The sequence below is a fragment of the Ornithodoros turicata genome, unplaced genomic scaffold (assembly GCF_037126465.1).
Source record: "Ornithodoros turicata isolate Travis unplaced genomic scaffold, ASM3712646v1 ctg00001161.1, whole genome shotgun sequence".
Taxonomy (NCBI): domain Eukaryota; kingdom Metazoa; phylum Arthropoda; class Arachnida; order Ixodida; family Argasidae; genus Ornithodoros; species Ornithodoros turicata.
In genome coordinates, this window is record NW_026999483.1 from 10,970 (window position 1) to 37,663 (window position 26,694).

Sequence of the window (26,694 nt, forward strand, 5' to 3'; positions counted from 1 at the left end):
GTATTATCGTTGATTCTCTAACATATATTCAGTTTCATTTTATTTCAGTTTATTTCTTCGGTTTATGTTTACTACTCGTTTTCTCTTATGTTTACTCGCTTATGTAGATTTAGCCGATATGGAGTAGACTGCGTTCCATGCTGATATTCGTCGGCCATGATGATGAATCTGCCATGATTTCAAGTATTAAAAATTTTTGGCATAAAATAAATGACATTTTTCAATGATTTATCCCCGTTGAATATGGACAAATTTAGCAATGTACTATTGTTTGTAATCAACTGAACAGTTTGAGTTTATTTGCTTTTCGCCTATGTGCAGGTGAATCTAAATTTAGTTCTTGCAACAGATATGTAACCGAAGAGGTTCTTCGAAACCTAGACAAGGTAATCATGGCAGCAGATCATTCTACTTTCTTTATTTTTTTCGGATAGCGTGCATGTGTAGTGACCCCAGACAGCAGATGCATACACTAAACGAGGTTGAACTAGGGTTTTATATGCTGTTAATTTAATATCTTTCGTTGTGCTATGGCGAAATTTCCTTCTTAGCATCCACAGACTTCGAGTGGCTTTCGCGCACATATGGCTATCCCGTTTCAGACCGTTCCCTTTAAATATGTCACCAGCAATGAGAAGGGTGCTCAGAAGAAACACAGACTATCGGTTGCTCCCAACCTGGGGCAACTTTCTTCAATATGCGTACTACTGGTTCGTAAATGACAAACGTCTACAAATAACCAGTGGTCTCCCTGCAAAAAGGAACAACAACAACAACAAAAAGCAGAGGACACTGATTGCCCGCTCCGTATGCTCGAGTCAAAAGTTACAGAAAAAGAGGTGCGGATGACACAGTGCACATGCAGTTTTGAACTCCCTTCGAACAAATGTCTTTCGAACAAACGGCGTCGATCTAAGTGGCGTTCGATCAAACGGCATTCGTCCAAACGGCGTTCGACCAAATGGGCAGACACGGCGGACGTGTTTGTCACGTCCACACCCATTGACTCACGATAACCCCATCCAAACCCACACATTCAGTCAAATTCGAACTGCATAAACTTCCAAACTGACACAGTAAGTGGCCTTGATAGGCTCTATTCATTCCTCCTTTCTCACCCTATGACCTTGTTCCAAATGCGGGAAAGGAAGACCCGGCCTTTGTGGTCTCCCGCGAGGAGGAGGAGGAGGAGTGTCGTTGGGAGGAACCGAGAGGTCTGCCTGCCTGATTAGGCGGCATGTTTCTCGGGAAGGGAAAGGTGGTGGAGAGGAGGAGAGGAAAGGGTGAAGTGGAATCCTATCGTCGGGGGGAGGATAGCTGCGTCCATGGGCCGACTTCAGGGGAACTGTGCCGGCATACGCCTATTACACATCTGAGGGAAACCCAGGAAAAACCCCAGACGGCACAGCCGGCCCGCGGATTCGAACCGCGGACCTCCCAGTCTCCAAGCGCACGCGTTACCGCTGCGCCACCGGAGCTGGTGTGTGGTCTCCCGCCTTTCGGTGCATATGAGCATTCGGATGTTCTGGACATTTGGTGCTTATGAGCAGGTTCTCCCCTCCTGCTCATTTCCACCAAACGCTCAAAACCACCAACTTTTTTTCGGTGCATATAGGCGTTTTCAGGTTTTGAGCGTTTGGAGGTTGTGAGCATTTGGTGCTTATGAGCTACTACCGCACGGGTTCGCTCGACACAAAGCTCCGTTCATTGTTGCGCCGGTGTTCCCGTAAACGGTCATTGAGGCAGCGTCCCCTTTGCCCTACATAACAAAAGCCGCATTCAAGAGGGATAGAATAGACAACAGAGCGGTTACAGGGCACTAGCGGGTCACGGTGCTTGACATTGCAGCCCTTAAAAACAGAAGAAAATGGTGTTAACTTGCTTAGCTTCAAAGCATTTGAAAAAACGATCTTTATGCCGAAATCCTTAGCGACTGCATAAATGTTGTGCGACACAGAGTGATGGTACGGGATGACAGCAATTTGACTAGAGTGAGATTGGGGGACATCTGTAAAACAAGTGTTGTGATAAAATAGCTTTAGAAAAAACATAAGAGTCCTAGCAGAAATGACATCATAACCACACCCAGCAGAACATAATCTGGAGCATTGGCGCAACAAACTAAAATTGACATGATGGAAGCAACTTTTTGTCACAGAAGCGTTCAACAAAGATGACATAATACCGGATTTGACAAGCTTAGAGTGTGAGCTAGATCGAGGCAGAAGAGGCTTGGCACCATCCTTACCGTAACACCAACAAATGCCTGACAGAGAAAAAATTGTTAAATCAAGAAACTTCAGCTTACTGTCTGAGGGGTACTCAACAGAGAATTTAGGCTCGGGGGCAAAGGAATTAAGGGTGGTGACCAAACTCTCCGTTGAACAGACACTAGGATCAAAAAGAACAATGATGTCATCTACGTATCTTCGGACAAATAACGCACCATCATCAAAACGGGAGATGAAAGAGAGGGAGAAGGATCTCGAAAACCTTCCGTCTGCCAACGCCCTTGACTCTTGCCTTTGTGAAGGGATAATAGGCTCGTGGGGTAGCCCAAATCCGAAGGGCTATTTTGGGAGTACGGATTTTCTAGGGAACCTGTTTAGAGAAAGCAGAGTTCCTGCTGGCCGCTAACCGACAAGATAAGGATGGTGGCGCCGCGTAGTAGCGGCTGATTCGACGTGATGACCGCCGGAGCGTCTGCTCTTTCTCACGAGGGGATTGTGATCGCAACTTTTGCGCGGCGCTAACTAATACCCTAGTCAGACAGCATTTCAAATGTCAATTGCGAGAAATGGCCTTCGGACTCTCAAATGACCTTTGTTCGGGGGCGCCTGCCAGACAGGCGGGAAAGGAGTGCTCCTCAACTGACTGCCCTCACCGGCTCCCTTTTTCCGTTTCGTTTTCCCTGTCTGCTGTGGAAATTTGAAATTGGTCTGTGCGCCACAAATCAAGATGCAGAAGCCATATGCACTTCTCTAAATAGGATCTAAACACGTTTATACAGTTTCACTCCATTATCCGCATTTTACAGGTTTTCCTACATTCAGCTGCGAAGGTAGCGAGGGTACAACGGCATAACACTGTTGTCGAGATTGCTCCTTTCTGCTCCTCAAATGTCGTTGGGGGCCTCCTTTCGCGTTGATGGTCATTTCTTAGAAAGGTCCTTCGAGCTGCCGTCTGACACCGGCCAATCTTAACGCGCGCACAAATCACGTGGGGCGGATTTCTCGCTTCGGGACATTGGAACTTTCCCTCTTCGTCAGAGCGCTTCTCACTGAAAAGTCCGGATGGGCGGGAACTTTGAAGAGGACTAAAAGTACTGTCGATTGGTGCAAAGATGACGTCGCTCGGTGATGTCGTTCCCGAGACACGGCTCTTCGAAAAACGACCATTTCTCGTCATTTTCGCGATATTGCCTGCTAGCACGCCTCAGAAAAAACGAGCTTTGGGGCACTTTGAGGCGGAGTTGAGCAAAAATACTTTGTGATCATACAGAAGACAGCTTTTTGTCACCAAAAATGTTATTTCCAGAAAATCAGTTTTTTTTTGTCAGTCGAGCATAGCCTACCCTTACTAAAAAGTGGCGTAATCTTTATTTAGTCTATGTTGAAAAATATACACAAAGCGGGACTGTGTAGTATAGTCCGTTTTCGAACATGGACGATTCTTACGATGGACAAACGAGTTTTGAAACGAAAGTATGGCACCGTCCAGCATTTCGGAAGCCGCAAGCGGAAGCTGTCGACGACAAAGAAGAAAAAGGCTTCTGCGGCGGAATTCAAAAGCGAGCGCTTTGATGACGTGTTTAGCGGTGGTGATGTTGTCCAAACACTTCTTTTGATTTTATTGTCGAAGCACTATCCAGTACTTCTTCCCATAATTTTCTGGAGGTTGTGCCATTCACGAGCACAGGTCGCACAGGCCAAGTTCATTTTGAGTCATTGTTGGTGTTGCTGGTGGTGCGCCGCGGGAGTACAAGCGTTATTGACTTCATGCAGTGTCTGGCACTGAGCCCAAAACCTAGGATATTCGTGAGGATATTGGCTCGGCCATTGGCATTCCCAGGGTTTTCTCCAAGGGGTTTGCCCAAGTAAGGCCGAGGTGGTTTGCGGTGTGTGGGGGGTGGGGTCAAAGCATGAAGCCCCCCCCCCCTTTCTCCCGCGCTCGGTAGGCCCATGATCCCAACCCTGAGGAACTGCAGAACCCCTACGAGCATCTGTTTTGCGAAGTTACCAAGAGCTAACAAGCAAACAAAAGTTGACACGAGTTTACTGCCTTGTTAGGCTTTTGATCAAAGGCAAAAACAGTCAAAGTGCATCAACCAAAGCGCCAGGATGGCCAGAGAACCTGTGCACAAAAGAACACAAAAGACCACACTGCTGGAGCCTTCTAATTTGCAGTAAAAATAGCGTGAAACTTTACGCTTCATTTTCTCAAAACAACTTTTCGCTCCACCTGCTCCGCTTGTGAAACTGATATCTCTGTAACGACTCGGTCTATATTGATGCGGCCTGTTTTCTTAGTCACTGAACATTCCTAGAGGTCGTGACATTCTTATTTTTTCAGGAAAATCAATTTATAATTTATGCTATCGTCATACGTTTCTATGCTAGATGCATCAGTTGCGACCGCATGCAGAAAAATGAAAGCCAAGAATTGTCATTGTGGAAATTGAAAAAACTAGGAATGTCACGACCTCAACCATACATTTGGGAATACACTCCAAGTTCAAGCTGTCTTCTATCACGTTTTTCAAACTCTGCAAGCCTTTCACAAAATGCAAAGACTTTGTAATTTGTAAAAAAAAAGTTTTAGAGATACATTTTTTCCGGTAAATTCATTTTGAGGGCATTATCAATGATGGTGCAAATTTTCATTATAACCCATTAAGAAACAAAAAAGTTTGTGTTGATCCCCACATCCCCCCTTAATAAACACCAGTCCTCGTGCTCATGTGTATTCTAGTTTCTTCTGCCCTGTAACACTCTCAGACTTATCTCAGCAGGCATGCACTGTATGTTGAAATCACACATCAGGGTTCAGCACGGTGAAGTGTGCCATAGTTAGCAGGATATTTTTCCTGAAAAACTTGCACATCTTTCAGGGCAAGGGTGGAAAGCATATGAGGAAGCCTTCCTTACTCTTTTGGGACAGTAACCTCCAGCAGAGACAAACCTGCAGTGTGAATCAAACATCAGGCACACAAGGATGCTGCTATAGCCCATTTTCGCTATACCACGAGCCCACTTCTGTGTACTGAGAACACGGAGCCTGAGAAGTACGAGAACATCTGTCCAAAAGGGGGATGTTTCCAACAAAGTAGGAGCCAGAACACTATACTGTCATCCTCGCTTTATTCAAAGTACTTTCTGACATAATTTATCGTAGAAAAATGTCATTATAAAATTTAAACGTTGGACAGCTCTGAAAACACAGTTTATGTACAAGGTAAAGAATGTATCTAGGTATATTTTTTAGAATGGGGCAAAATTATTTCCTAAGTGGATCACCATTTCAAGATATAGGATCGTGTCTCAGATTGGTTTCTTGTCCAGGAATCTCCCAAAAGATCACATGGTCCCAAACCAGGTAACAATCACAGGTGATGTTGCAGCTTCAAAAATACGTAAATCTCGGGACAGAGATAATCTGCAGCACGAAACATGATTCTAAATAAAGTTTATGACAGCATCACTTACCACAAACGCACACAGTTCCTCAAAAGAAACGATGCACATTACGCCGACCACATTTCATTTGCTTGCAAAGGCAAAGTTCCCCAAGAATTTGGAATGATAACCCCCGACAATGTAGAAGTTGCCAGAGACAAAGTAACAAAACAAAATGAGCACTAAAAATAGTTAGAAAAAAAAGTACACTGCAGAAAACAGAATCACGCAATGGTTTTAACAGGGATGGCAAGATCTTTGTTTCTACGACAGAACGTGCTTTTAAAAGTGAGCCCCCCAAATGAAATCCCATCATGTATGTGTGTGCCCCTTCTTGTATGTTGGCACTCATTACTGTTGTACTTAAATTCATGCGCAACCACTTCTTTCTCTGAAAATGAGATACTCTTTCAACCATAGACAGCCCAGAACAGATTGAAATGCTTTTGTGTGATGTCTTGCGATGAGATGATTGACTTGGGATCAGTTAGTAGAACTTCTTGGCTGCTGCCTCCTTATTACTCCTGCAATGGGAGAACAAACACTGAGAACACATCCCTCGACAATAGTGGGAGCACTCTTGCTGTACTTCAGATGAAAGCTTCTCCCATATTTACAGTGAATGTTACCATACGCAAATTAGGGTGCCACTCGTGGACTCTGTCTGGCATAAGAGCGGAAGAAACCACATTAAGGTCTTTCTGGAGTACCTTTGCAAACACCATGAAGCTGGAACGACATGGATGCAATTGCTCCACAGGGGTGAGATAGCTTCTAGGTGATAGCTAATAAGATAGGTGATAGGAAAGCTCTTATGTACGCAAGAGGAGCTTCAGGCTCCCACTGAAGAGAAGCTGTAGTGAGAGAGAATTTTACTTCTTCTGAACCACCATATGCTTGTGAGGTTTGCTTGCTGATATTCACAAGTTGTTTTATATAATGTATAATATTAAGTAATAATATAATGTATAATACTTGTGACACTGAATAAAACCTAATTCCTGCTCATGTTTTCAATATACAGTCGCCAAACGATTTTTCGGACATACTCGATTATTCGGACTCGTTCGCGGAACGGTCGCTGGTCTCATAGAGGGGTAGTATAAAAACGTCCGAAATTTTGGACACCGTGCAGCCCCGTCCCTCGATATTTCGGTCTCTGTTTTCCCAACCGCGAATTTCGCTCTTGGAGTGACGGAAAATATTGGTACAATCCGAAATTCGTATCAAAAGAAACCAACCAACTAAAATATTGAGGAAAAAAAATAGGCAATGATTGTTCATTTTCCTTCCTCTGAGTAGAGGAAGGAAAATGAACACGTCGTAACACTGTAACACTGTCGTAACACTTTTGCGTCTTCGTTTTTGGACAACGGCTTGATTCAAAAGGCCCAGCACGCGCTGTCCGCCCGCGAGCCGCGCGACAGCGCTGTAAAGCGAGCTTCACCTAAAGCACGCGTGCGTTAGGTGAAGCAAACTTGCGAACTTTATGACGGCGGTGTTTCTGTAAGTGTACAGTGGAGAAATGTCGTTCGGGAAATTTTTGCAGCCTACTGGTGCTTAGGAAATTCGTTTTTCTTTTTTTCGGAGTGCTCGATTATTCGGACTTTTGCGTGATCCCCGCAGAGTCCGAAAAATCGGACGGCGATTCTACGTAACTTTTTTCACCCATTACCCAACTCCCGTAAGTACAACTGTGACTTTTCGCTCCTCGAATTTGAGAAAAAGTATTTTGCTGGAAAACTTGAGCTATGCAAATTTTTGAAACTTGAAATTCGAATCGAATAGGTAATGCTATTCGAACAGTACTATTCGCAAGCGATTCTTAGCATTTACAGTTATCGAACGTTTTTAGAATATGAGTGAAACGAGGTGAAGCACCTTCGTTTGCACAATTTCACTTCCGCATTGTTGACGAGACCAAGGCAGCTGCAGAGATTTACATATGCAGTGATGGAAGTGCCTCGAAGCGTTCTGTCACAGTCGTTGACGCAAGAAAAATCGAGTTTTGACGGAGCTTCACGATCTGCCTTCAAAGGCCTCACACATGCATCGTTACTCTTTTATCATGTGGTGTGAATGCCATTCAGTTTCAGTTTCATCGTGTCTGGGGCAATTTTCCGCTCAATTTAGAGGCGCGAGATCGGGGAGCCACGAGGCTATAACCATCCGAGGGGTCAGTGCAGAGCAGTTATGAGCTCTCTACATACTGTTAGCGTGTTAGCGCAGCGGTCAAAGTACGCGCGCACGAGAGCGAGGAGGGCACGATACCCGAGACGGCCGAGACGGGCGGGAAAAACAGAGAGTTCCGTCGGAGGCATTCGACGCTACACCTTTGGCAATGTCAGACGTTTGTCTTACGTATTAAAGTTTCGTTTTTTTCTTCTTCCTATTTCCGATTCCGATTCCATTTTTATCCGACATGGCGACGAGGAAAACCGCATCGGCCACTGCCACCACCGCTACAACCGCTACCTCCACTACGACACCGCCTCTTCTGGAACCTTTTGGGGCCACACCCAACGCTAGCCCTAGCGACCCCACCGTCATCAACATGCTGGCAACTGCATTGAGCTCGATCACCAAACTTCTCGAACAGCAACACGCAACCGCACTGCAGGTAACTACGATGCCAGACTTGACGTCTACGCTACCACTCTACTACGGGAACGACGCCGACTGTTTCAAAGACTGGCATTCCGCTGTGCAGTCCTTACGAGAGAGGTCCGGATGGAGCGACAACGCAACGCTCAGCTCTGCTATATCAAGACTTCGAGGACGCGCATTGGAATGGCATAAAACCGAGGGCACTAAGCTAACACAATGGAATGACTGGATCACCGCTCTCCAAAAAGAATTTGATATTCCCTTTTTGTTTCGCCAGTGGGTGAACCACGTCAACCTACGACGCCAACGCGAGAAGGAACCCCTTGTGGATTACATTTACGCCCGATTACAACGGATCAAGAAAGGAAAGTACCAACTTTCTGACCCTGACATAGTGGACTGGATTATCGACGGTGTTCTCGAACCAAGGCACAAACCTATGCTCTCTGCCTTTTACACGCTCCGGCAAGGTTCTGTAAACGACCTGGTACAGTACGCTCGGGAAATTGATCGCCAGTCTACGGACACAGTGCACAAAACTCCCTCCACCGACCACTCCAAACAACGAACAGCGAAGACGTTCACAACAAGCAGAAATGACCAAGAAGGAGTTCGGGACCAGAAACCTTCTGACGGCATGCGAAGCCAACCATCCGAAATACAAAGGAAGGCTAAACCTGCAACTGTTCCACCAGACATGTGTGCAAGGTGCTTCAATGTCGGACACCGCGCAAAGGACTGTTCTCTCCCTGACACGCGTACAGAAGAGGAAAAGGCCGAAGCTCAGCAACGTCGTCGGAGCCGTGACGGCCAGTTCCAAAGACAAACACCGCCTCTCACTGAAAACGCAATCAATAACGTTGTGTCCTCTTATCATGCACCTGCGCATGGCATTATACTTGTTCCAGCCAGTATAAATGGCATAGATGTCTTAGCACTATGGGACCCAGGCTCTGCTGCAACACTGCTATCTCACGACATCGCAAAGCTCCACAAAATTGACGTCATCCCTAACAAGACCGTCACGTTAAAGGGACCCTTTGGTGGAATCAACAGCCCTGTCGGCCTGGCCCAAGGGACCGTGTCAATTGGATCGGCAACAGCTACCGTCGAACTTCGAGTCGTCGACAGTTTGAACTACCCCCTTATTGTCGGCTTGGACTGGCGACGCGCAGTTCCTTTTGATTATATTGAGCGCTTTCACGGAAACGTACACACTCTCGAATGGATTCCGAAACCGAAACCCGCAGACATCGGCACACCAGAAACCGCAAATCACTCGCCTGCTGTTGAGCTTGTAGAGTCCAAATCGTCTCAGCTCTCTGCTACTCCGCCACTGAGCGACCCCAAGACTGCAAGCATCAGCCACACCACCGATACAGGCACTGATACAGGCACCGATACAGGCATCAACATCGGGGGATTCACAAAACTGATCATGGAAAACGACACAGGGCAAGCTCGCGACAGACCCATTCCAAGTCTTCCATCAAAAGATGATATAGCCAGCAAAATATCCTGTCTCCAGGGCTCACAAAACGTAACCGCAGAGGAGCTTGAGAGGCTAAAGAACGCATTGCTAACGAATTTGGAAGCGTTTACGCAACCGAGTACGGAACTTGGACTTTGCCCACACGTGGAACACACCATTGATCTTCTTGATGACAAACCAGTACGCATGCAACCTTACTCTACCTCAGAGGTCAACCGGAAATTCATCAAGGAAGAGACTGCCAACTGGCTTCTCAAAGGCATCATAAGGCCGTCACGATCACCATATGCATCGCCGGTCATCGTGGTCGACCAGCCACACCACGTGTCCACACCCAAACGCCTCTGTGTTGACTACAGGTATCTCAACGCAAAGACGGTGAAGCATGCATACCCCATGCCCCGCGTTGAAACTGTACTCCGCAAGATAGCAGGATCTCGTTATATGACAAAACTGGATATCAAGAAGGCTTTCCTCAACATTCTGCTCAAGGAATCCGATAAGTCAAAGGCTGCATTCGTCACCGAGAATGGACATTACGAGCCCAACCGTATGCTTTTCGGACTATGTAATGCGCCAGCAACGATGCAGAGTGTCATGAATGACGGCTTAAGACACCTTACGAGCACGGGACATGTTGAAGTTTACATTGACGACATCTGCATTTTCACTGATAAGGTTGATCACCACATTGAGCTTGTCTCCGAAACGCTGCACACTCTTTGTGAACTTGGACTGCGAACTGACTTTACCAAGTGCATCTTTATGAGTTCCGCCATTCCATTTTTGGGTCTCATTGTTTCACCCGCGGGACTTTCTATCGATCCTCAACGCACAGAAGCGATCGAAAGGTACCCTACACCACGTAACAAGACGGAACTGCGGTCGTTCCTGGGACTAACATCGTACTATAGAAAGTACATCAAGGATTATTCGAAGATTGCCCGTCCTCTTACCGACTTAACAAAGAAGGACGCACAGTTCGTATGGACTAGCGCCTGCGAAACCGCAATGACCACGCTCAAACAATGTCTGATGCAAGCGCCCATACTTGCAACCTTCAATCCTGAGCTTCCCACAGAAGTCCATGTTGACGCATCACACCAAGCTTTTGGAGCTGTTTTGGTTCAACGAGAGGGTAAAGTTGCCCGTATTGTAGAATACGCCAGCAAGAAGGTCCCTATATCGGACGAAAACAAGCATTCAACTGAACTTGAAGCCATCGCATTGCACTGGGCTGTGACTGACAAGTTCCACTGCTACCTTCAAGGACTGACACACTTCGATGTTTTCACCGACAACTGGGCCGTTACACATATCATGACGAAACAGACGCCACACAGACGCCTCGCACGGCTTATGCTCGACCTGATGGAGTACAACTTCACCATCCGACACACACCCGGCAAGCAAAATACCGTTGCCGACACGTTGTCAAGAATACCCGACGAAGTTCACAATCTCCTAGTTCTCCGTGCAGCGGACTCTCGCCTCAACGACGCACAAAGGCAGGATCCAGCACTTAAACCTATCATAGACGACCTCGAAACTGACTGTCCATCCGCAGCGAAGGAACACTACTCCCTTGTAAACGGCACTCTTATGTCAATCTCTCCAAATGAGACACCTGGCATAATGCGCACCGTCATACCACGATCACTCAAGCACGCTGTCCTCAAATGCTACCACGACAAAGATGGCCACAGCGATGCTCCACGAACACTTTCAAAAATTCAGCGAAGGTACTACTGGAAGACAATGTCGCAAGATACACACACATACGTGAAGGGATGCCCGAAGTGCCAGGAGTATAACCACGTGCCCGGTGTACAAACGCGCACATTGCAACCCCGAGCACCACCTACGACACCATTTGACCACGTCGCTATTGATCACGTTGGTCCAATAAACACGGAGGATCCGAACAAATATTTCATTACAGCTGTTGACCTTACCACGCGGTTCATTGTAACACGCGCTGTTCCCAGCAAATCCACTGAGCATTTCCTCACATTCTTTGAGGAGGACATTATTGATACGTACGGAACACCTCGAGTGGTCATCACAGACAACGACAAGGTGCTTATATCTGCAGCAGCAACACGATATTTCGCCGACCGATATATTGAACGACGGACCACCATACCTTACGCACCTGAGACTAATGGGCTTGTAGAAAGGGCCAACGGCAAAATCTTGCCAGTACTCCGGAAAAACATCGACGGTGACATCGATCACTGGAGCGCCTATCTCAAACGCTCAACATTCCAAGTGAACGTCACCGACCATGCAGGACTAAGAACATCGCCATTCCAGCTGCTCTTTAATTACTCACCCCGACGGCACATCGACAACGCACTTCATGTCAGCCCCGACAATCTAGCCATCGACATTGAAGATGCGCGTAATGACGCACACGTCAGCCTCACAAAGTATTTACAAGCCATGAAAAAGAGTTTCGACTCTCGACACCGGACACCAATATACAAGATAGGAGACAAGATCCTCTTCTCCAACGGAATGAGAAACGGCAAGCTTGGAAGTCTCTATGAGGGACCCTACACAATCACGAATGACGAGGACAACGCTTACACGATTGAACGCTCGTTGCCGAATGGGCAAACTGAAAAGAAAATCGCCACTGCCATGCAAATCAAAGCCTACCGCGAACCTCATCACATGGAGCATGACTACGACCTCAGCGAGATATTTGACGAGTTTCCCTCGGACAGCCAACCTGACGAGGATCCATCAGCCCTGACCCCTGATATAGCAGAACCCGCTTCCTCGGAAGTACCGCTCAGAGCTCCCGTTGGAAGCCACAAACGCAGGAGATGCCCACCTCGATGGCTATTGGATTACGTCACCGGCGAAGATTGCGAGGACGCAATGTTTTACACCGGGGCCGTGTTAGCGTGTTAGCGCAGCGGTCAAAGTACGCGCGCACGAGAGCGAGGAGGGCACGATACCCGAGACGGCCGAGACGGGCGGGAAAAACAGAGAGTTCCGTCGGAGGCATTCGACGCTACACCTTTGGCAATGTCAGACGTTTGTCTTACGTATTAAAGTTTCGTTTTTTTCTTCTTCCTATTTCCGATTCCGATTCCATTTTTATCCGACAATACGCAATGTGTTTCATTGTCAATGAGCGATTCTCAAAGGTACCATGTTACAGTGACTGTCAACTATTGTTCTCGACCATATTTTTAATGCAAAGCTGCCCTTAGGAATCGAAGAGCAGTCTCAAAATGTGGAGATCATGCCTCTGATCTTGGATAGCAATAAACACAGAGGTAAAATGCAAGTGAACTGGTGTATACATGACATGCCACATGTTCCTATGCTTGGGGAAAACACTGCAGAAGATAGCAGAATGCATGCGCTACACTCATTGCAGTGTCAAAGTGACAGTGCCTAACCTATGTGCGTCGCGTAGGGCGTATTGCAAGCCTCGAGACTGCTTGGCTAGGGCTAGGCTAGGCTAGGCCTAGTTGCCATAGACTTTGACTAATTAGCCAGCTAGTAAGTCGCTGTGACAGCTCCCCCTCACATTTAAATTTTGTTAAACGCTAGTGAGTCTCGTTATGTTTGGGTTTCATTTTCTAGTGCCATGCGTGATCTCCATGTACTGTGAAATAGTCGCCTACCATGCACTTTGGCACAATTGCAGCAAAAACTCCCTCTATGGCGCAGGATGGCACAGCACTTCCATCACTGCATATAGCAAAGTGTGTTGTACAACGTCGAACCATTCAACACATTGTTGATGAGGTGGGAGTTGGTTATGGAACAAGTCAACACATTCTGACCACTGAGTTGGACATGCATTGTGTCGCTGCCAAATTTGTCCCAAGGATCCCCTAGCGGCTGATCAGAAATAGCCGCGTGTTGACATTTGCATGGAACTTGGTTGAATCGTCTCAGAAGATGCAACCTTCTTGTCCAGGGTTATCAGTGGCAATATAACAGTGTTATGGCTACGACTCTAAGACAAAGCGACAATCCTCCCAATGAAAAACTCAAACCTCACCAAGTCCAAAAGAGGTGAGACAAGTGAAGAGCAAGGTCATGTGCACGCTCGTCATTTTCTTTGACATCGAGGGAATTGTGCACAAAGAATTCGTCTCTGCAGGCCAAACTGTCAAAGCTCCATGTACTATTATGTGATGTTTAGCAGAGGCTGAGGCAAGCTGTACGAAGACATTGTCCCGAACTTTGGTGACAGAAGAACTGGCTCTGCACCCCAACAACGCACCGTTTCACATGTCATTGATTAGAGCCTCAAGTTTTCGGGAAATATTTTTTTCTAAATTCAGGGGGCAAAAATCGAGTACATAAACATGTGCTCCAAATTCACGAGAATTTGGGTGAAAGAATTTCCAGAATGGTAAATTCGGGCAGAAATCGGGCTCAGTTACTCAAACAAACAGTACTGGTTTGGTACAAATGGTGATGCAACTGCATTTCCTACAGATGTCTCAGTGAGGGCAATTTGCCGGGTAAAAACTCACCAGGGACTTCTTGACCAGAAACAATATAACTATCGTCCTGCGCCCACCATACTTGCTCGACTTGTCTCCTGTGACCTTTCTGTATTCCCACCCCGACTAAAGTTGAAGATGAGAGACCACTTCTTCGACATGAATGAGGTGATTCAAGCAGAAATGCAGGCAGAACTCGATAGCCTCACCGAACATGACTTCCAGGACATGTTCCAAAAATGGCAGACATGGTGGGACCGGTGCATGTGTTCGGATGGGGACTATTTTCAAGTGGCGGCCACCAATAGGCAGAATCTAGGACTTTGCAGAAGCGACGGTGCCTGTCCCCATAATTTAGTATACTACCTCATATACTTTCCTTCTTATGGCTCAAAATGACTGCAGTTTCACGAGTATGTGCATTGCCCCTGATCATAAAGGGCCCTCCTTGCAAGCGTAATGTTCATCCGCAATAGATATGTGTGCTTGCCCCCTCCGTTGTTTGGCACTAGATGAAGCGTGGGGAGGAATAGCATTGTTGATGCTTCTGAGCTTTTCAGTCAGCAAGATGAGGAGGCAATGAAGCCGCTCCACGTGCTGTGGGTTTCAGTAGACCTCCCTTGCTGACAATGAGTTGACAAACCTCGAGGCACAAGCTCAGCAACATGTTTGTGCAACTGCACTTAGTTCTGGCTTCAACTCTCCTTGAACACTGGACAGGTGATAGAGGAAGCACCCCCCTTACATCTCAGTGAAGGAATCCATTCTCTGGAGAATAACCAAACTTTGTACATCATCCCTGATGGGAGTACAGAATTGGTTGAGTAATCCAAAGTTAAAATTGAACAAATGTTTGAAAAATAGTCAGAGTGACATCCTCGCTTCGTCCTCATGCTGGAAGGGGCTCTGATATGCATAACCTGTCCATGCAAATTTGAATGAAGAGAAGAAAGAGGGAAACTGCACAGAAAGAGGGAGAGAAAACCCTTCTCCTCTCTTTGATTTATGCAGCCAGTTGGTGCGTAACTGGGTGGATGACATGCCAATGTGAAAGTCTGTTTTGGTGCTTTTTAGGCACAATTCCAATTCATCAAATTTTTCCATATGAGCACTCACTGTTAATGTCATAAGATGCATGCATGCTTGTGAAGGTACATTTGCTTGCACCTTATCTCCCCTTGTGCTCATTTGGATTGAAGCACTTAATTCATGCAGACTGGTTCCATGGTCATGCTAACAAACTGTTATCTACACAACTGTGCACTGGGTATGGGCACTCGTGGGACTTCTGAACACAACTAGATCAAGGAAAAGTGACCTAACCAAAGTAATATTAATAAATGAATATAGCGCTACAATGGGTGGACCCAGGCATGCGTTGCTTCGATAAGTTTTTGATACCAGCGTGAAACTTTCACAATATAGTTTTCATGGTACCGCTTTCACATGTTTCATCTTCATCGCAAGTGCTATCATCATTAGAGATATATGGACTGCTGTGAAACCCTGTTAAAGTCATGGCAGACCCATTAAAATAGAAGAGCCTGCAGTTCTATGGCCTGTCCACATTCCTCTTTATGGCAGACAGGACACTTTTTATGCTATAGGATCTGGAGCTGTTGGAATCTAAAGGGTATTACACCTTGCACTTCTACCCCGAATGAACAAGTTTTGATGGCACTTTCTGTGTTTCCAAGGCACCTTGAGAAGGAGCGTATTTGACCAATGCACATTTCCTAAATACACTGCAACACGTACAACATGGAATGGATAGTCAGCAAATTGATGGAATACTTTCTTGCCATAGGATTAGTAATGATTTGCACGCACAACCTTCCTCTAGAACAGCATATTCATTACGGGTATGTGTAATCCCATGGGATTCATATTTATCACTATAGTTTTAATCAAGTGCACAACAAACAGATTAATAGGTTGTGATGACAAGGCAACTTGGTTAGAAAGGCAAGAGCATACCTGTACATCATGTATCCAATCATAACTGCGAGTTGAACACCACCGAAGAGGAAGAAGATGGCAGGACTTAGGCAGCTCACGGTCGGACAGGCACGCTGCACAAACAATATTTGACTGTTGATTAAAAGTGCTCGTACCAGTGAATCATTTTTGCAACAAGCTAAGAAAAACATTCACGTGCCAGCACAAGCGTAAATTATGCTAGGATGAGAAATCAATAGCATAAGGAATCCAGCTGCAAGATAAACTACCTTAGTACATAATTTTTGCAGAAATCTTTCTACTTTGGAAGCTCTTAAAGTGGGACATCGCATAAAATGAACCAATTCCATATTAGCTCAGTGCTTTACCTTTGTTTGCATTTGCCAACCACTTTCAAACATGAAATTTACCAACTACCTTACGAGTACTCTAGTCCATTATAATACCTACAGTTCTTCTAAGGAGTATTGAAGTGTCACAAGAATGGTTGTGTGCTTAAAATGGTGGCATGACTTGGCATGATGGCACCAACATGGGGACATGGTCTAAGCTTTTCGTCATATTATTTCAGCTTTACACCGTCGCATCCCCAGACGACCGCCTCCCGGACGCTGTTGTGACAGGTTTTCATTACCTGCCCTCCACGTGTTCAGCAGCTCAACCCATATCACTGGAACAACTAGATGCTTCCAAAATCTACGATTATCCATTGGCAATCTTCTCACTCTGCGCAAGAACCGGATTAGACGCAAGGGCAGCAGTCACAGCAGTACTACATATTCACAGCGTTCACGCAGGGACAGGCACTTGGCATGGTGGCACCAACATGGGGACATGGTCTAAGCTTTTCGTCATATTATTTCGGGTGAGAAAAAAGACCAAGCACACAAATATGTACTATATGATACCCGCAGCGGCGCCGCCATGCCCAATTGTTCACGGGAGCTATATATGTGAGTGTTTCAATGCTACCACCCTGAGACTGATCCGCGCCGGAGATATCGAATCCAACCTTGGACCAAATCACGAAATGCCACAGTTATCCTGTGACGTTGTTTGCCTCTTTTGCATGAAAGATTGCTCATTCATTCCCTACATTACTTGCAATGACTGTAACAACCACTATCATACTGGAAAGTGCTTGGGTGTTTCAGAGTCCAGCATTACAAAAAAGTCATTTGAAAAAAAAAAAAAAACTCACGGTGCTGCTCGACCTGCTCAACCGCCAGGTTACGCTCAAAGCAAACCAAGGAGGTGGATGAAAATTTGTCTGGTATACAGACAGAACTGTCGCTCCTCTCGAGCCAACTAGCATGTCTACCAGAAATTAAGGCCAACGTAGATAAAATACTACCTGTAGTCGAGACAGTACAAAACATTCAGTCATTCCTAAAAATATGCGAAATATGATGAGTTACTGATCCGCATTGCGCAACAAGACAGCGATATCAACAACCTCAGAAAGCGTGTGGACGTCATTGAAGTCAGTTGTAACAAAACAAACGATATACAACACAAACTAAACAAGTTGGAACAATACGGTCGTCTTAACAATATTGAGATACACTGCATAACGGTTACTCTTCAAGAAGACCTATATCAAAGAGTGAATGACGTAGCCAAGGTTTTGCAAGTGCCTCCTCTTACAAGGGACAATACTGAGGCCATTCACCGGCTACCCACAAAATCGGGAAAAATACCTAAGATTATTGTCAAATTTGTAAATCGCCATGAAAGAGACGCGTGGGTTGAAAGTCTAAATAAGTTAAGAAGTAATGAAACTACTAGGCTCGTATACATACAGGAGAATCTTACGGATGTGAACAGTAAGTTGCACTGGATGGCGCGCACCAAAGCCCGTGAAACAGTATACGCATTTGTATGGACCCATCATGGTGTTGTCCATGTGAGGAAGGCACAAGGCAGCAGGGCTATCCGTATAGAGACTGAAGAAGATCTTACCAAAATTGTGTAACTGAGTGTGTTTTAGACCAAGTCGTAATTATGAGCCACAAATCAACTTTCTCGATGTTATCGTCTCCTGAATATGCTACAAATGCAACCTTTGACGATACTATGTCTCGTTTCCATTCCTACTTATCTTTACTTCATTTGAAGTCTCAAAGTTTCTGGGCAAAAAAAGACGATATCGACTTGTTCCTTGATTCTCTAAGATGCCCTTTTGGTATCCTGGCCTTCACTGAGACATGGTTTAAGCAGGGTGAAGACCCTATACACTTTCCTGGGTATTCCCCTGTCACTCTACAGCGTTCAGCAAAACGCGGCTGCGGGATCGCTGTTTATTTAAAGCGCGACTACACCGTTGAAAGCGATCTCACTACCATAAATGATTATGTCAAATGTTTGGTCATAACAACTTGTGGTATACTTGTCGCAGTAATTTACGGGCCTCCATCGGGAAAACGAAAGCATTTCGTTGATTTCTTGGAAAGTCTGATTGGGAAGCAGATGGCATAAGGTTGCGTCTTGTCATCACATTTTCTTTCGCAGGATTCTCTAAGCGTTTCCAATCTTTATGAACCGTTTGGTCGCACAAATTTGATTAATATTCCAACAAGACCACAATCAAATACATTACTCGATCCTTGCATTACTAATAGCAAACGTGTACTATATTCCGGAGTGTTCTCAACATTGATCAGTGATCATCTACCTGTCTTCTACGTTTTATCGTTAACAACAACTAACACTAGCCCATGTAACCACCTCCAGTTCCAAGAGGTCAGGATTATAAATGAAGAATCACTAGACAAATTTTATAGCAACGTTGCAAATCTTGAATGGGATAACTTTTACACCATAAGGGACCCCACTCTCGTGTACCAGAAATTCCTAACCAACATATCTGACTGCTATAACAAATCTTTTCCGAAAGTAGCGATGCACCCTCGATGCAGAAAAGCGCGAAAACCTTGGGTAACCCACTCACTCTTAAACGAAATCAAAAAGAAAAATAAACTTTTTCGCAAGTTTCTGAAAATGCGCGATCCAGAGCATTTCCAGGAATTCAAGCGCTTCCGTAACGAAGTCACAAAAAGAACCAAAAAAGCAAAACTAGAATATTATACTAGCTTATTCAACCAGAACCACAACAACACCCAAAAGACAAACACTGACGGAAATAGCTTTTGGATGTGCACACTCTGAGGTACCGAAAGAGATTACTTTAGACGGTAACAAGTACACGGGTCCCACTCTAGCAGAGATCATCAATAATCACTTAATCAACATCAGCGCGATGGATGTGCCAAATGACCATCAATCAGAGACATGATTCCATCGATACCTCAACCAATCACAACTTGACTCATTTTATTAGTACCCAGCGACCCCGGTCGAAGTTGAACAGGTAATCTTATCGTTAAGAGTCCAATTCGGTGGGCGTGGACAAGTTCTTCGGATCAAACATGTTTCCACCGTACTATGCCACCCGCTGTGTCACATTGCAAATTGCATGTTCGTATCAGGGGTGTTTCCTGACAGTTTAAAGATTGCAAAAGTGATAATATTAAGTAAGGGTGGGAATAAAAACGACTTGAACAATTATAGACCAATCTCGATCCTCCCTCTATTTTCCAAAGTACTAGAAAAGTTAATAAACAAACGTTTGCTCTCCTTTTTACAAAAACACAGCATAATTTCAGAATCCCAGTTTGGTTTCCAAAAGGGTAAATCAACAGAAACTGCATTACTCGGAGTAAAGTATAAAATTATTGAGAACATTGAGAATCGGCGGTACACTATTGGTTTCTTTTTGGACTTCAGGAAAGCATTTGACAGCATCCAGCACGATATACTACTATATAAACTTTTCACATACAGTGTCGTAGTCGAGCGGTACGACTTATAGGAGTGGCTCAGGAGCGACTGCCCGATAACACGTTTAATGTTCCAACCCAGTATGCACTCTGTAGCTCACGCTACCAAAACCCACACTAGTCTTTGTCGTCATCATCGTTACACGACATATGGTATTCGGGGCGTGGTCTATGATCTTTTCAAAAGCTACTTTGACAATAGGCAGCGGTATGTATACATACATAATCAACATTCTTCGAAGCAGGTGTACCACAAGGCTCAATTTTAGGACCGGTTTTGTTTCTATTGTACATCAACAACATTATCTCTGTTCCTTATACTAATGAAATAGTCATGTACGCAGATGATACAAATGTGTTTTTCAGCCACACCTCAATAAGCTACTTGAATGTCACTGTAAACAAGTATCTCTATGAACTGTCTACGTGGCTCCGTGCAAATAGATTAAAACTTAACGTAAACAAAACAAAGTACCTAAGATTTCGACCTAAGAATAAGCCTCTAACACCTGGCGAAATAGAACTACGCATTGGTACGGATACCGTCGAGCAAACCCGAGAAATAAAATTTCTTGGAGTGTGGTTCCATGACAACCTATCGTGGAACACGCATATCGCTAAAGTGTCACGCGACATTGCACGAAAAATCAGTGCCCTAAGTAGAACCAGGCACGTCTTACCTAACTGGCTTAGGCACACACTCTATTATGCCTTAATCTACCCTACACTTCAGTATTGTTTATTAATGTGGGGATGCACAACCAATACAAATTACGTGAAAATTTTTACGCTGCAAAAGCGAGCATTGCGTTTCATAGTGAATTCCCCATCAGTGTCGCAATATCATTTCATGGAACTCAAAAATCTGCCCACTGAACAACTTTACTCACTGCGACTGGGCATATGCGCATATAACACTTTTCACTCAGGCACCATATCGTTGAAGTTTCCGAATACTGCATATGATCTTCGTAATCCAAATTTCGTAGTTCCTCCGCTTAGTCGTACCAGCTACGGAATGCAATCCACCGAGTACTTAATACCACATTTCCCCAACACATGGAGCTACTTGTTGCATGCTTGCCCAACACTGCATAGGTTTAAGCAAACATTAACAGAACTATTGCTACATAACCTTGCATAATAAAGTGACATCTTGTAAATGATTTCCTTACAAATAGTTTCCTTTTCTGTCTTGTTCGGATATTTGTGACAATTATGTAATCAAGTGCACTGCCACCATGCCTCCTTGTAGGGCCAGCCGCCTAGTCAGGGACCTTTCCCTTTTGTGGCTGGTCCACATTTCTACTTGAAATGGAAATAAATTAAATGAAATGAAAAAAAATTTAATGTAAACTAAGGTGTGCAGAAATGCAGTAACACAGTATGTCATCAATGACGTGCTGTACAGCGAAAAAAAAATATACCCAGCAAAAGTCTGTCGTTCTCAACTGGATACATATGGATACATATTCACAAAAAACGATTATCTGTATCTCCGATCTCTCTGTACTAACGATTATCTGTATTAATGAATGGTAGTTGATGAGAGGCACCAGCAGCAGTATTTGAAAGCCCACCCTCCAATTTCTAGGAGGGGGTGCCATCAGTTACACCATGCTATGTAGCCACCCATTCTTTAATTGATGCAACTGTCCTTCTATGATTCATTGGCCGAAGCTACTCCTGCATAATATGTAACATTGATGAAAAAGTTGTGTAATGATTAGGATATATGTATCATGCACACATTACCAGTGAGGAAAGCTAGTATTCTTTCCAGGTAGTACTGCACTACAGTTGATAAACAAGGATTTTGTTGGGATGAGTTTAAATGGCGTCCCCGTAATTTCCAGGCCACATTTTCCCACGTTAGCATTATGTGACCTCGTAGGTCAAGTGACAAAGGACCAGAATAAAGTTTAACCACCACATTTATATTAAGGGGCAGGGATTTCAAGTGGAAAGTTACAGAATGCCTTGACAAACACCAAACCAATAAGTTTCCAACAAGGCGTGCTTTGCGTGGTTACTTCTGGCCGTAAGAAAATACCAGCGAAATACAAAATGTACCACATGACGTGTACTTTGTTGTGTGATAGTTTGTCTTTCATGAGCTTTCTTTTGAGGCAGAGAAAAGCCCTAGAAAGCATACTTAGTTGGAAACACCTCAGTCGGTTGTGCATTGACACATTCTACAATATTCCAACTGACACTACGACCCTTAAACAAATTACTTGAAAGGTAGCTAATTATTAGAGCTGCGCAAATAGCAAGATTTCAATTTTGAATAGTTTACAAATATTTCACTCACACTGCAAATAAAATTCGAATAATCAGAAAAGTCCCAATTCAAATAATTTCGAATACCTCATGGTGAAATATTTTGTGGTGTTGTGCTGATTCAATGATGTTCTGCTGTTAGCACTAAGCATCTCTTTGATCATGTACCAACAAGCCCAGATTTCTTTGTTATTCTGCTCCAAACTTGTTAGCCTTTTCACCCAGCATAACATATCGTGAGAGAATGGTCCCTCTGGGTTGTGTATGGTAGACAGTACCAGTGGGATGAACTGCATTGAGAGCTAGTCAACATGTTCCACATAGCCTGCTGTGTGTGCATCCCCTAATTTGCATGTTTACACTGTGGATTTCTTGTACTTTTCCTAGAAACTACACATATTTCCATCTGTTCCTGAACATAGCTCTGAAAGTTGGGAGCGTATTTACTGGAACACACAGTGTCCAGAGTACAGTGTTGACCATGAGCTCACAAAGTTGTAGACTTGAGTGACAAAGTATTGTGAACAGTGTAAAGTGGGCTTCACCTAACACTCGAGCCAATTGCAGAATGGAGCCACACACCAAAAGAACAATGGTGGTAATGTGAAGTGGATTCCACCTAACCCTTGGATGTAATGAGGCAAAGCTCCTTGGCAGACAGGCGATCCCTCCCCTCAGTACTATTAGAAAAATATTTGAAAAATTCCAAAACTGAAAACAGGCTTCTAATAGCATTTGAACAGCATCAGATATTCGTTTCGCATCCGAAATTCTGAATGTTGGCGAGCCTATACTTGAACATGAGAGAACTAATGTTCTGAGGCTGGAACAACATAGAAGGGACAATCACATACAAGGCCTCAAGTTGCCTAAGAAGTGACTTTCATCTTTCATCATTAATTTCTTAGGCAACTTGAGGGGGATTGTCCCTTCTATGTTGTTCCTGTGCTAGCGTGGATACAACCCAGTAGGAGTTTTATTGCACCTGTCCCTGTACAGTAATACGCACACACCGTGGCCCCCTGGTGGGCACTCTTCAAAGCATGTGCAACACAATATTGCAACATCTCTCTTTGTCCACAGAAGGTACATTAGTCACGAAACCTGCTGGGGAGCACAATTTGTCGACCGGACCTTGAGAATACTTGGGGTACCTCATTCTCACCATTGCTTTGCTCAGGTTCTGGAGGCAAAGAACACAGGTCTCCATCACTGGTGTCCTGCTCCGAAGCTGCATTTTTGTCATCTGTATCCACTGTCTGTGAACCATAACTTGGAACCGTTGCTGGGACCAAGTGGTGTGTATTCCTGACTAATTCTGTGACTGGCATCCTTACCACCCAGGATCTTGGATTATTGGTTTTCTGTACAACCTGTCATGCTGTCCCGGGGTCCCTGACCCAAACGGTGTCTCCTGCTGACATCTCCTTACGGATGCTGGCTCTATGTCTTCTGTTATATCCTTGGGCCTGCTTTTGCTTCTCTTCTTTATCTTGTTTTCGGAACTCCAGGTGATTCGGCACCTTTGGGATTAGCAGCGATGGTAAAGTAGGGTGTGTTGTTCGCAGCTGCCTTCCCATAAGTAGCTGGGCTGGTGTGAATCCACAGGGTCCTGGGGTTGTCCTATATATCAGCAACGCCAGGTACGGGTCTTCAGCTTTCTTCAGTATGTCCTTGGCCACTTTGACCATTCTCTCAGCCTCTCCGTTACTTTTCGGATAGTGAGGGCTGCTTGTAGTGTGTTGTACCTGGTACGCTCTCATAAATTTTCCAAATGCTTGTGACGTAAATTGTGGCCCGTTATCTGATCGGAGCACCTCAGGTATGCCGTGACGGGCAAACGTAGACTTCAACTGCGCTATAACAGCCTCCGACGATATATCGTGTAGGCGACACACTTCTATGTACCGTGAGTAGTAGTCTACCACTACGAGGTGGTGCTTGCCTTTTAGTTCAAACAAATCAGCTGGCACTTTCTGCCACGGGTAGTCTGGCAGCTCCGATGGGATCATGGGTTCCACTCTCGGGATCCTCTCTTGGATGCAGCTGGGACAGTTTTTGACCTTTTGTTGTAGTTGAACCCCAAGTCCTGGCCACCACACTGACATTTTTGCTCTTTCTCTGCACTTCGACAGTCCTTGGTGGCCTGCATGTAGCTGCTCAAGCACCTTCACTCGCAGTAACTCTGAAACAACAAGTCTGTTCTCCACGACTAGAAGGCCACTCTGGACTGTGGTGGTGTCCCGGTCTTTGAAGTATGGGGCAATCTCTGGTGGGACAAGTTTCTTTCCTGGCCAGCCACTGGTGCTGTACCTTTTCAACTTGCAGCAGAATGGATCACGGTGTTGCATTGTCCGTATTTCGTCTAGGGCACGGTCTGTAGCCGGCACGGATGCAGTCACCAGGTGAACATATGCCTCTAGCTCCTCTTCCATGGCCTCTGGTGGCTCTAAAGGGGCCCCGGAGAGCGCATCTGCTGTCCACATTTCTTTTCCGGGAACATGCTCAATGGTGTAGTCAAAACGCATCAGCCTCATTTTGAACCTCTGAATCCTAGCGGGGATAGTGTTTAACTCGCGGTTCCCCAGCAGTGATACCAGAGGTTGGTGGTCCGTCTGCAGATGGAAACTTGTTCCAATAAGGAACTTCTCAAAGCGCTCACAGGCCCATGTAGCAGCATATGCCTCTTTCTCTATTTGAGCGTATCTGCTTTCTACTTCACTGAGCGCCTTAGAAGCAAAGGCGACTGGGCACACAGAACCGTCTCGGTCCTTCTGGAGCAGCACTGCGCCCAATCCGATTGATGATGCATCTGCAGAACCTGTCAGTTCTAGTCGTGGGTCATATAGAGCGAGGGCTGTTATGTCCCGGATTTCACATTTTAACTGTTCGAATGCTTCTTGCTGCGGAGAGCCCCAGTTCCACTGTGTGTCCTTGCGGAGGAGTTCTCTGATGGGCTTTAGCTTGTCCGACAGGTTTGGTATGAACCGTCCTACCTGGTTCGCCATGCCTACAAACTGGCGTACCTCTGTGACCGTGCACGGTGCGCGAAAGTTCATTATGGCACGTACTCGCTCCGGGTCTGGTCCGATTCCTTCTGCACTCAAAACGTTACCTAGGAACTTCACAGATGACTTTGCAAATTCACATTTGTCATTGAGTGTCTCTCCTGCAGCTCTGAGCCTAGCGAGGACCTGTTCCAGTCGTTGATTGTGTTCCGTGAGATTAGTTCCCGTGACCAATATGTCATCCATGTGACACACCACTCCGGGTATTCCTTCTAACACCTGATTCATACGTCACTGAAAGTGTTCTGGCGCTGAAGAGATACCAAATAGCAGCCTTTGGAAACCAAATCTCCCGAATGGACTGATGAACGTTGTGAGCAGTTGCGAGTCTTCTGTTAACTTCACCTGCCAAAATCCTGCTTTTGCGTCAAGTTTTGTGAGCACTTTCGTCCCTGCGAGGCGCCCCAATGTCTCTTCTACTGAGGGCAACACCAGTTTCTCTCTTTCGATGCTCTTGTTGAGATTTGTCAAGTCCACACATATTCTGACTGCTCCAGTTGGCTTAGGGACCACCACCATTGCTGAGCACCATGGGGTTGGCTCCTCCACTTTCTTTATAATGCCATTACTTTGCATTTCCTTCAGCTCTGCCTCGACTTTATCCAGCAAGGCCAATGGCACTCTGCGTGATGTGCTTACGGAGAGTGGAGTGGCATTTGCCTTAAGCTTGATGTGGTACTCGCCTTCCATCTCTCCTAGGCTGCTGAACAGCTCTGGAAATCTCTCCTTGTACTTTATCCCCGGGCCTTCGGTCACTGTTTGCAGAAGCTGAAGAAGCATCAAGCCCGCTGCTGCCTGACGGCCCAACAAAGGCTCGTCCAAACCATCCACGATGAAAACTTCGTCCTGGACCCTTTTCGGTCCACAATCGAGTGTAGCCTCCAGTTTCCCTACCACCTTGAGTGGCTGTCTACCGGCGCTGTACAGTTGTACTGGCGTGTGGTTTAAAGGGACCATGAAACGATTATTAACATGCCCACGATCATTTTTAATTAGTTCCCCTGTACTAAAGCATTCACTCTGTGAATTATGAAGTTGAAAATCGTACAAATAGTGAAAATATTCGATATTTACCACAGGCGTGAACAGCAGCTGCTACGGCCCGCCTCTGGGGCGAACTGGCCGTGACATCATACACAGAACATGTTGCCGATTCGCGGACGGGCTTTTGCGAGCAAAGTGCGAAATTTTCAAACAAGCTTGTATACTTCGTCACGAAATATGTTTTAATTTGACTTGGAGACAAGATTGTAACTTACCGTTTACACAAAATCCTACGAGAAACGTAAT

General features: G+C 45.3%; 1 protein-coding gene across 1 annotated transcript in view; it reads right to left on the reverse strand.

The window, feature by feature from the left end:
* Positions 1–5,341: 5,341 nt before the first annotated feature.
* Positions 5,342–26,694, reverse strand: part of LOC135376577 (protein ERGIC-53-like) — a 59,625-nt gene continuing 38,272 nt past the window's right edge. Inside the window, exons 11-12 of the mRNA XM_064609110.1 lie at positions 16,233–16,327; positions 5,342–6,199 (exon numbers count right to left, since the gene is read on the reverse strand). Coding sequence (XP_064465180.1) covers positions 6,163–6,199; positions 16,233–16,327 — 132 coding nt within the window. The 3' untranslated portion in view covers positions 5,342–6,162. The remainder of the gene's footprint in view (positions 6,200–16,232; positions 16,328–26,694) is intronic.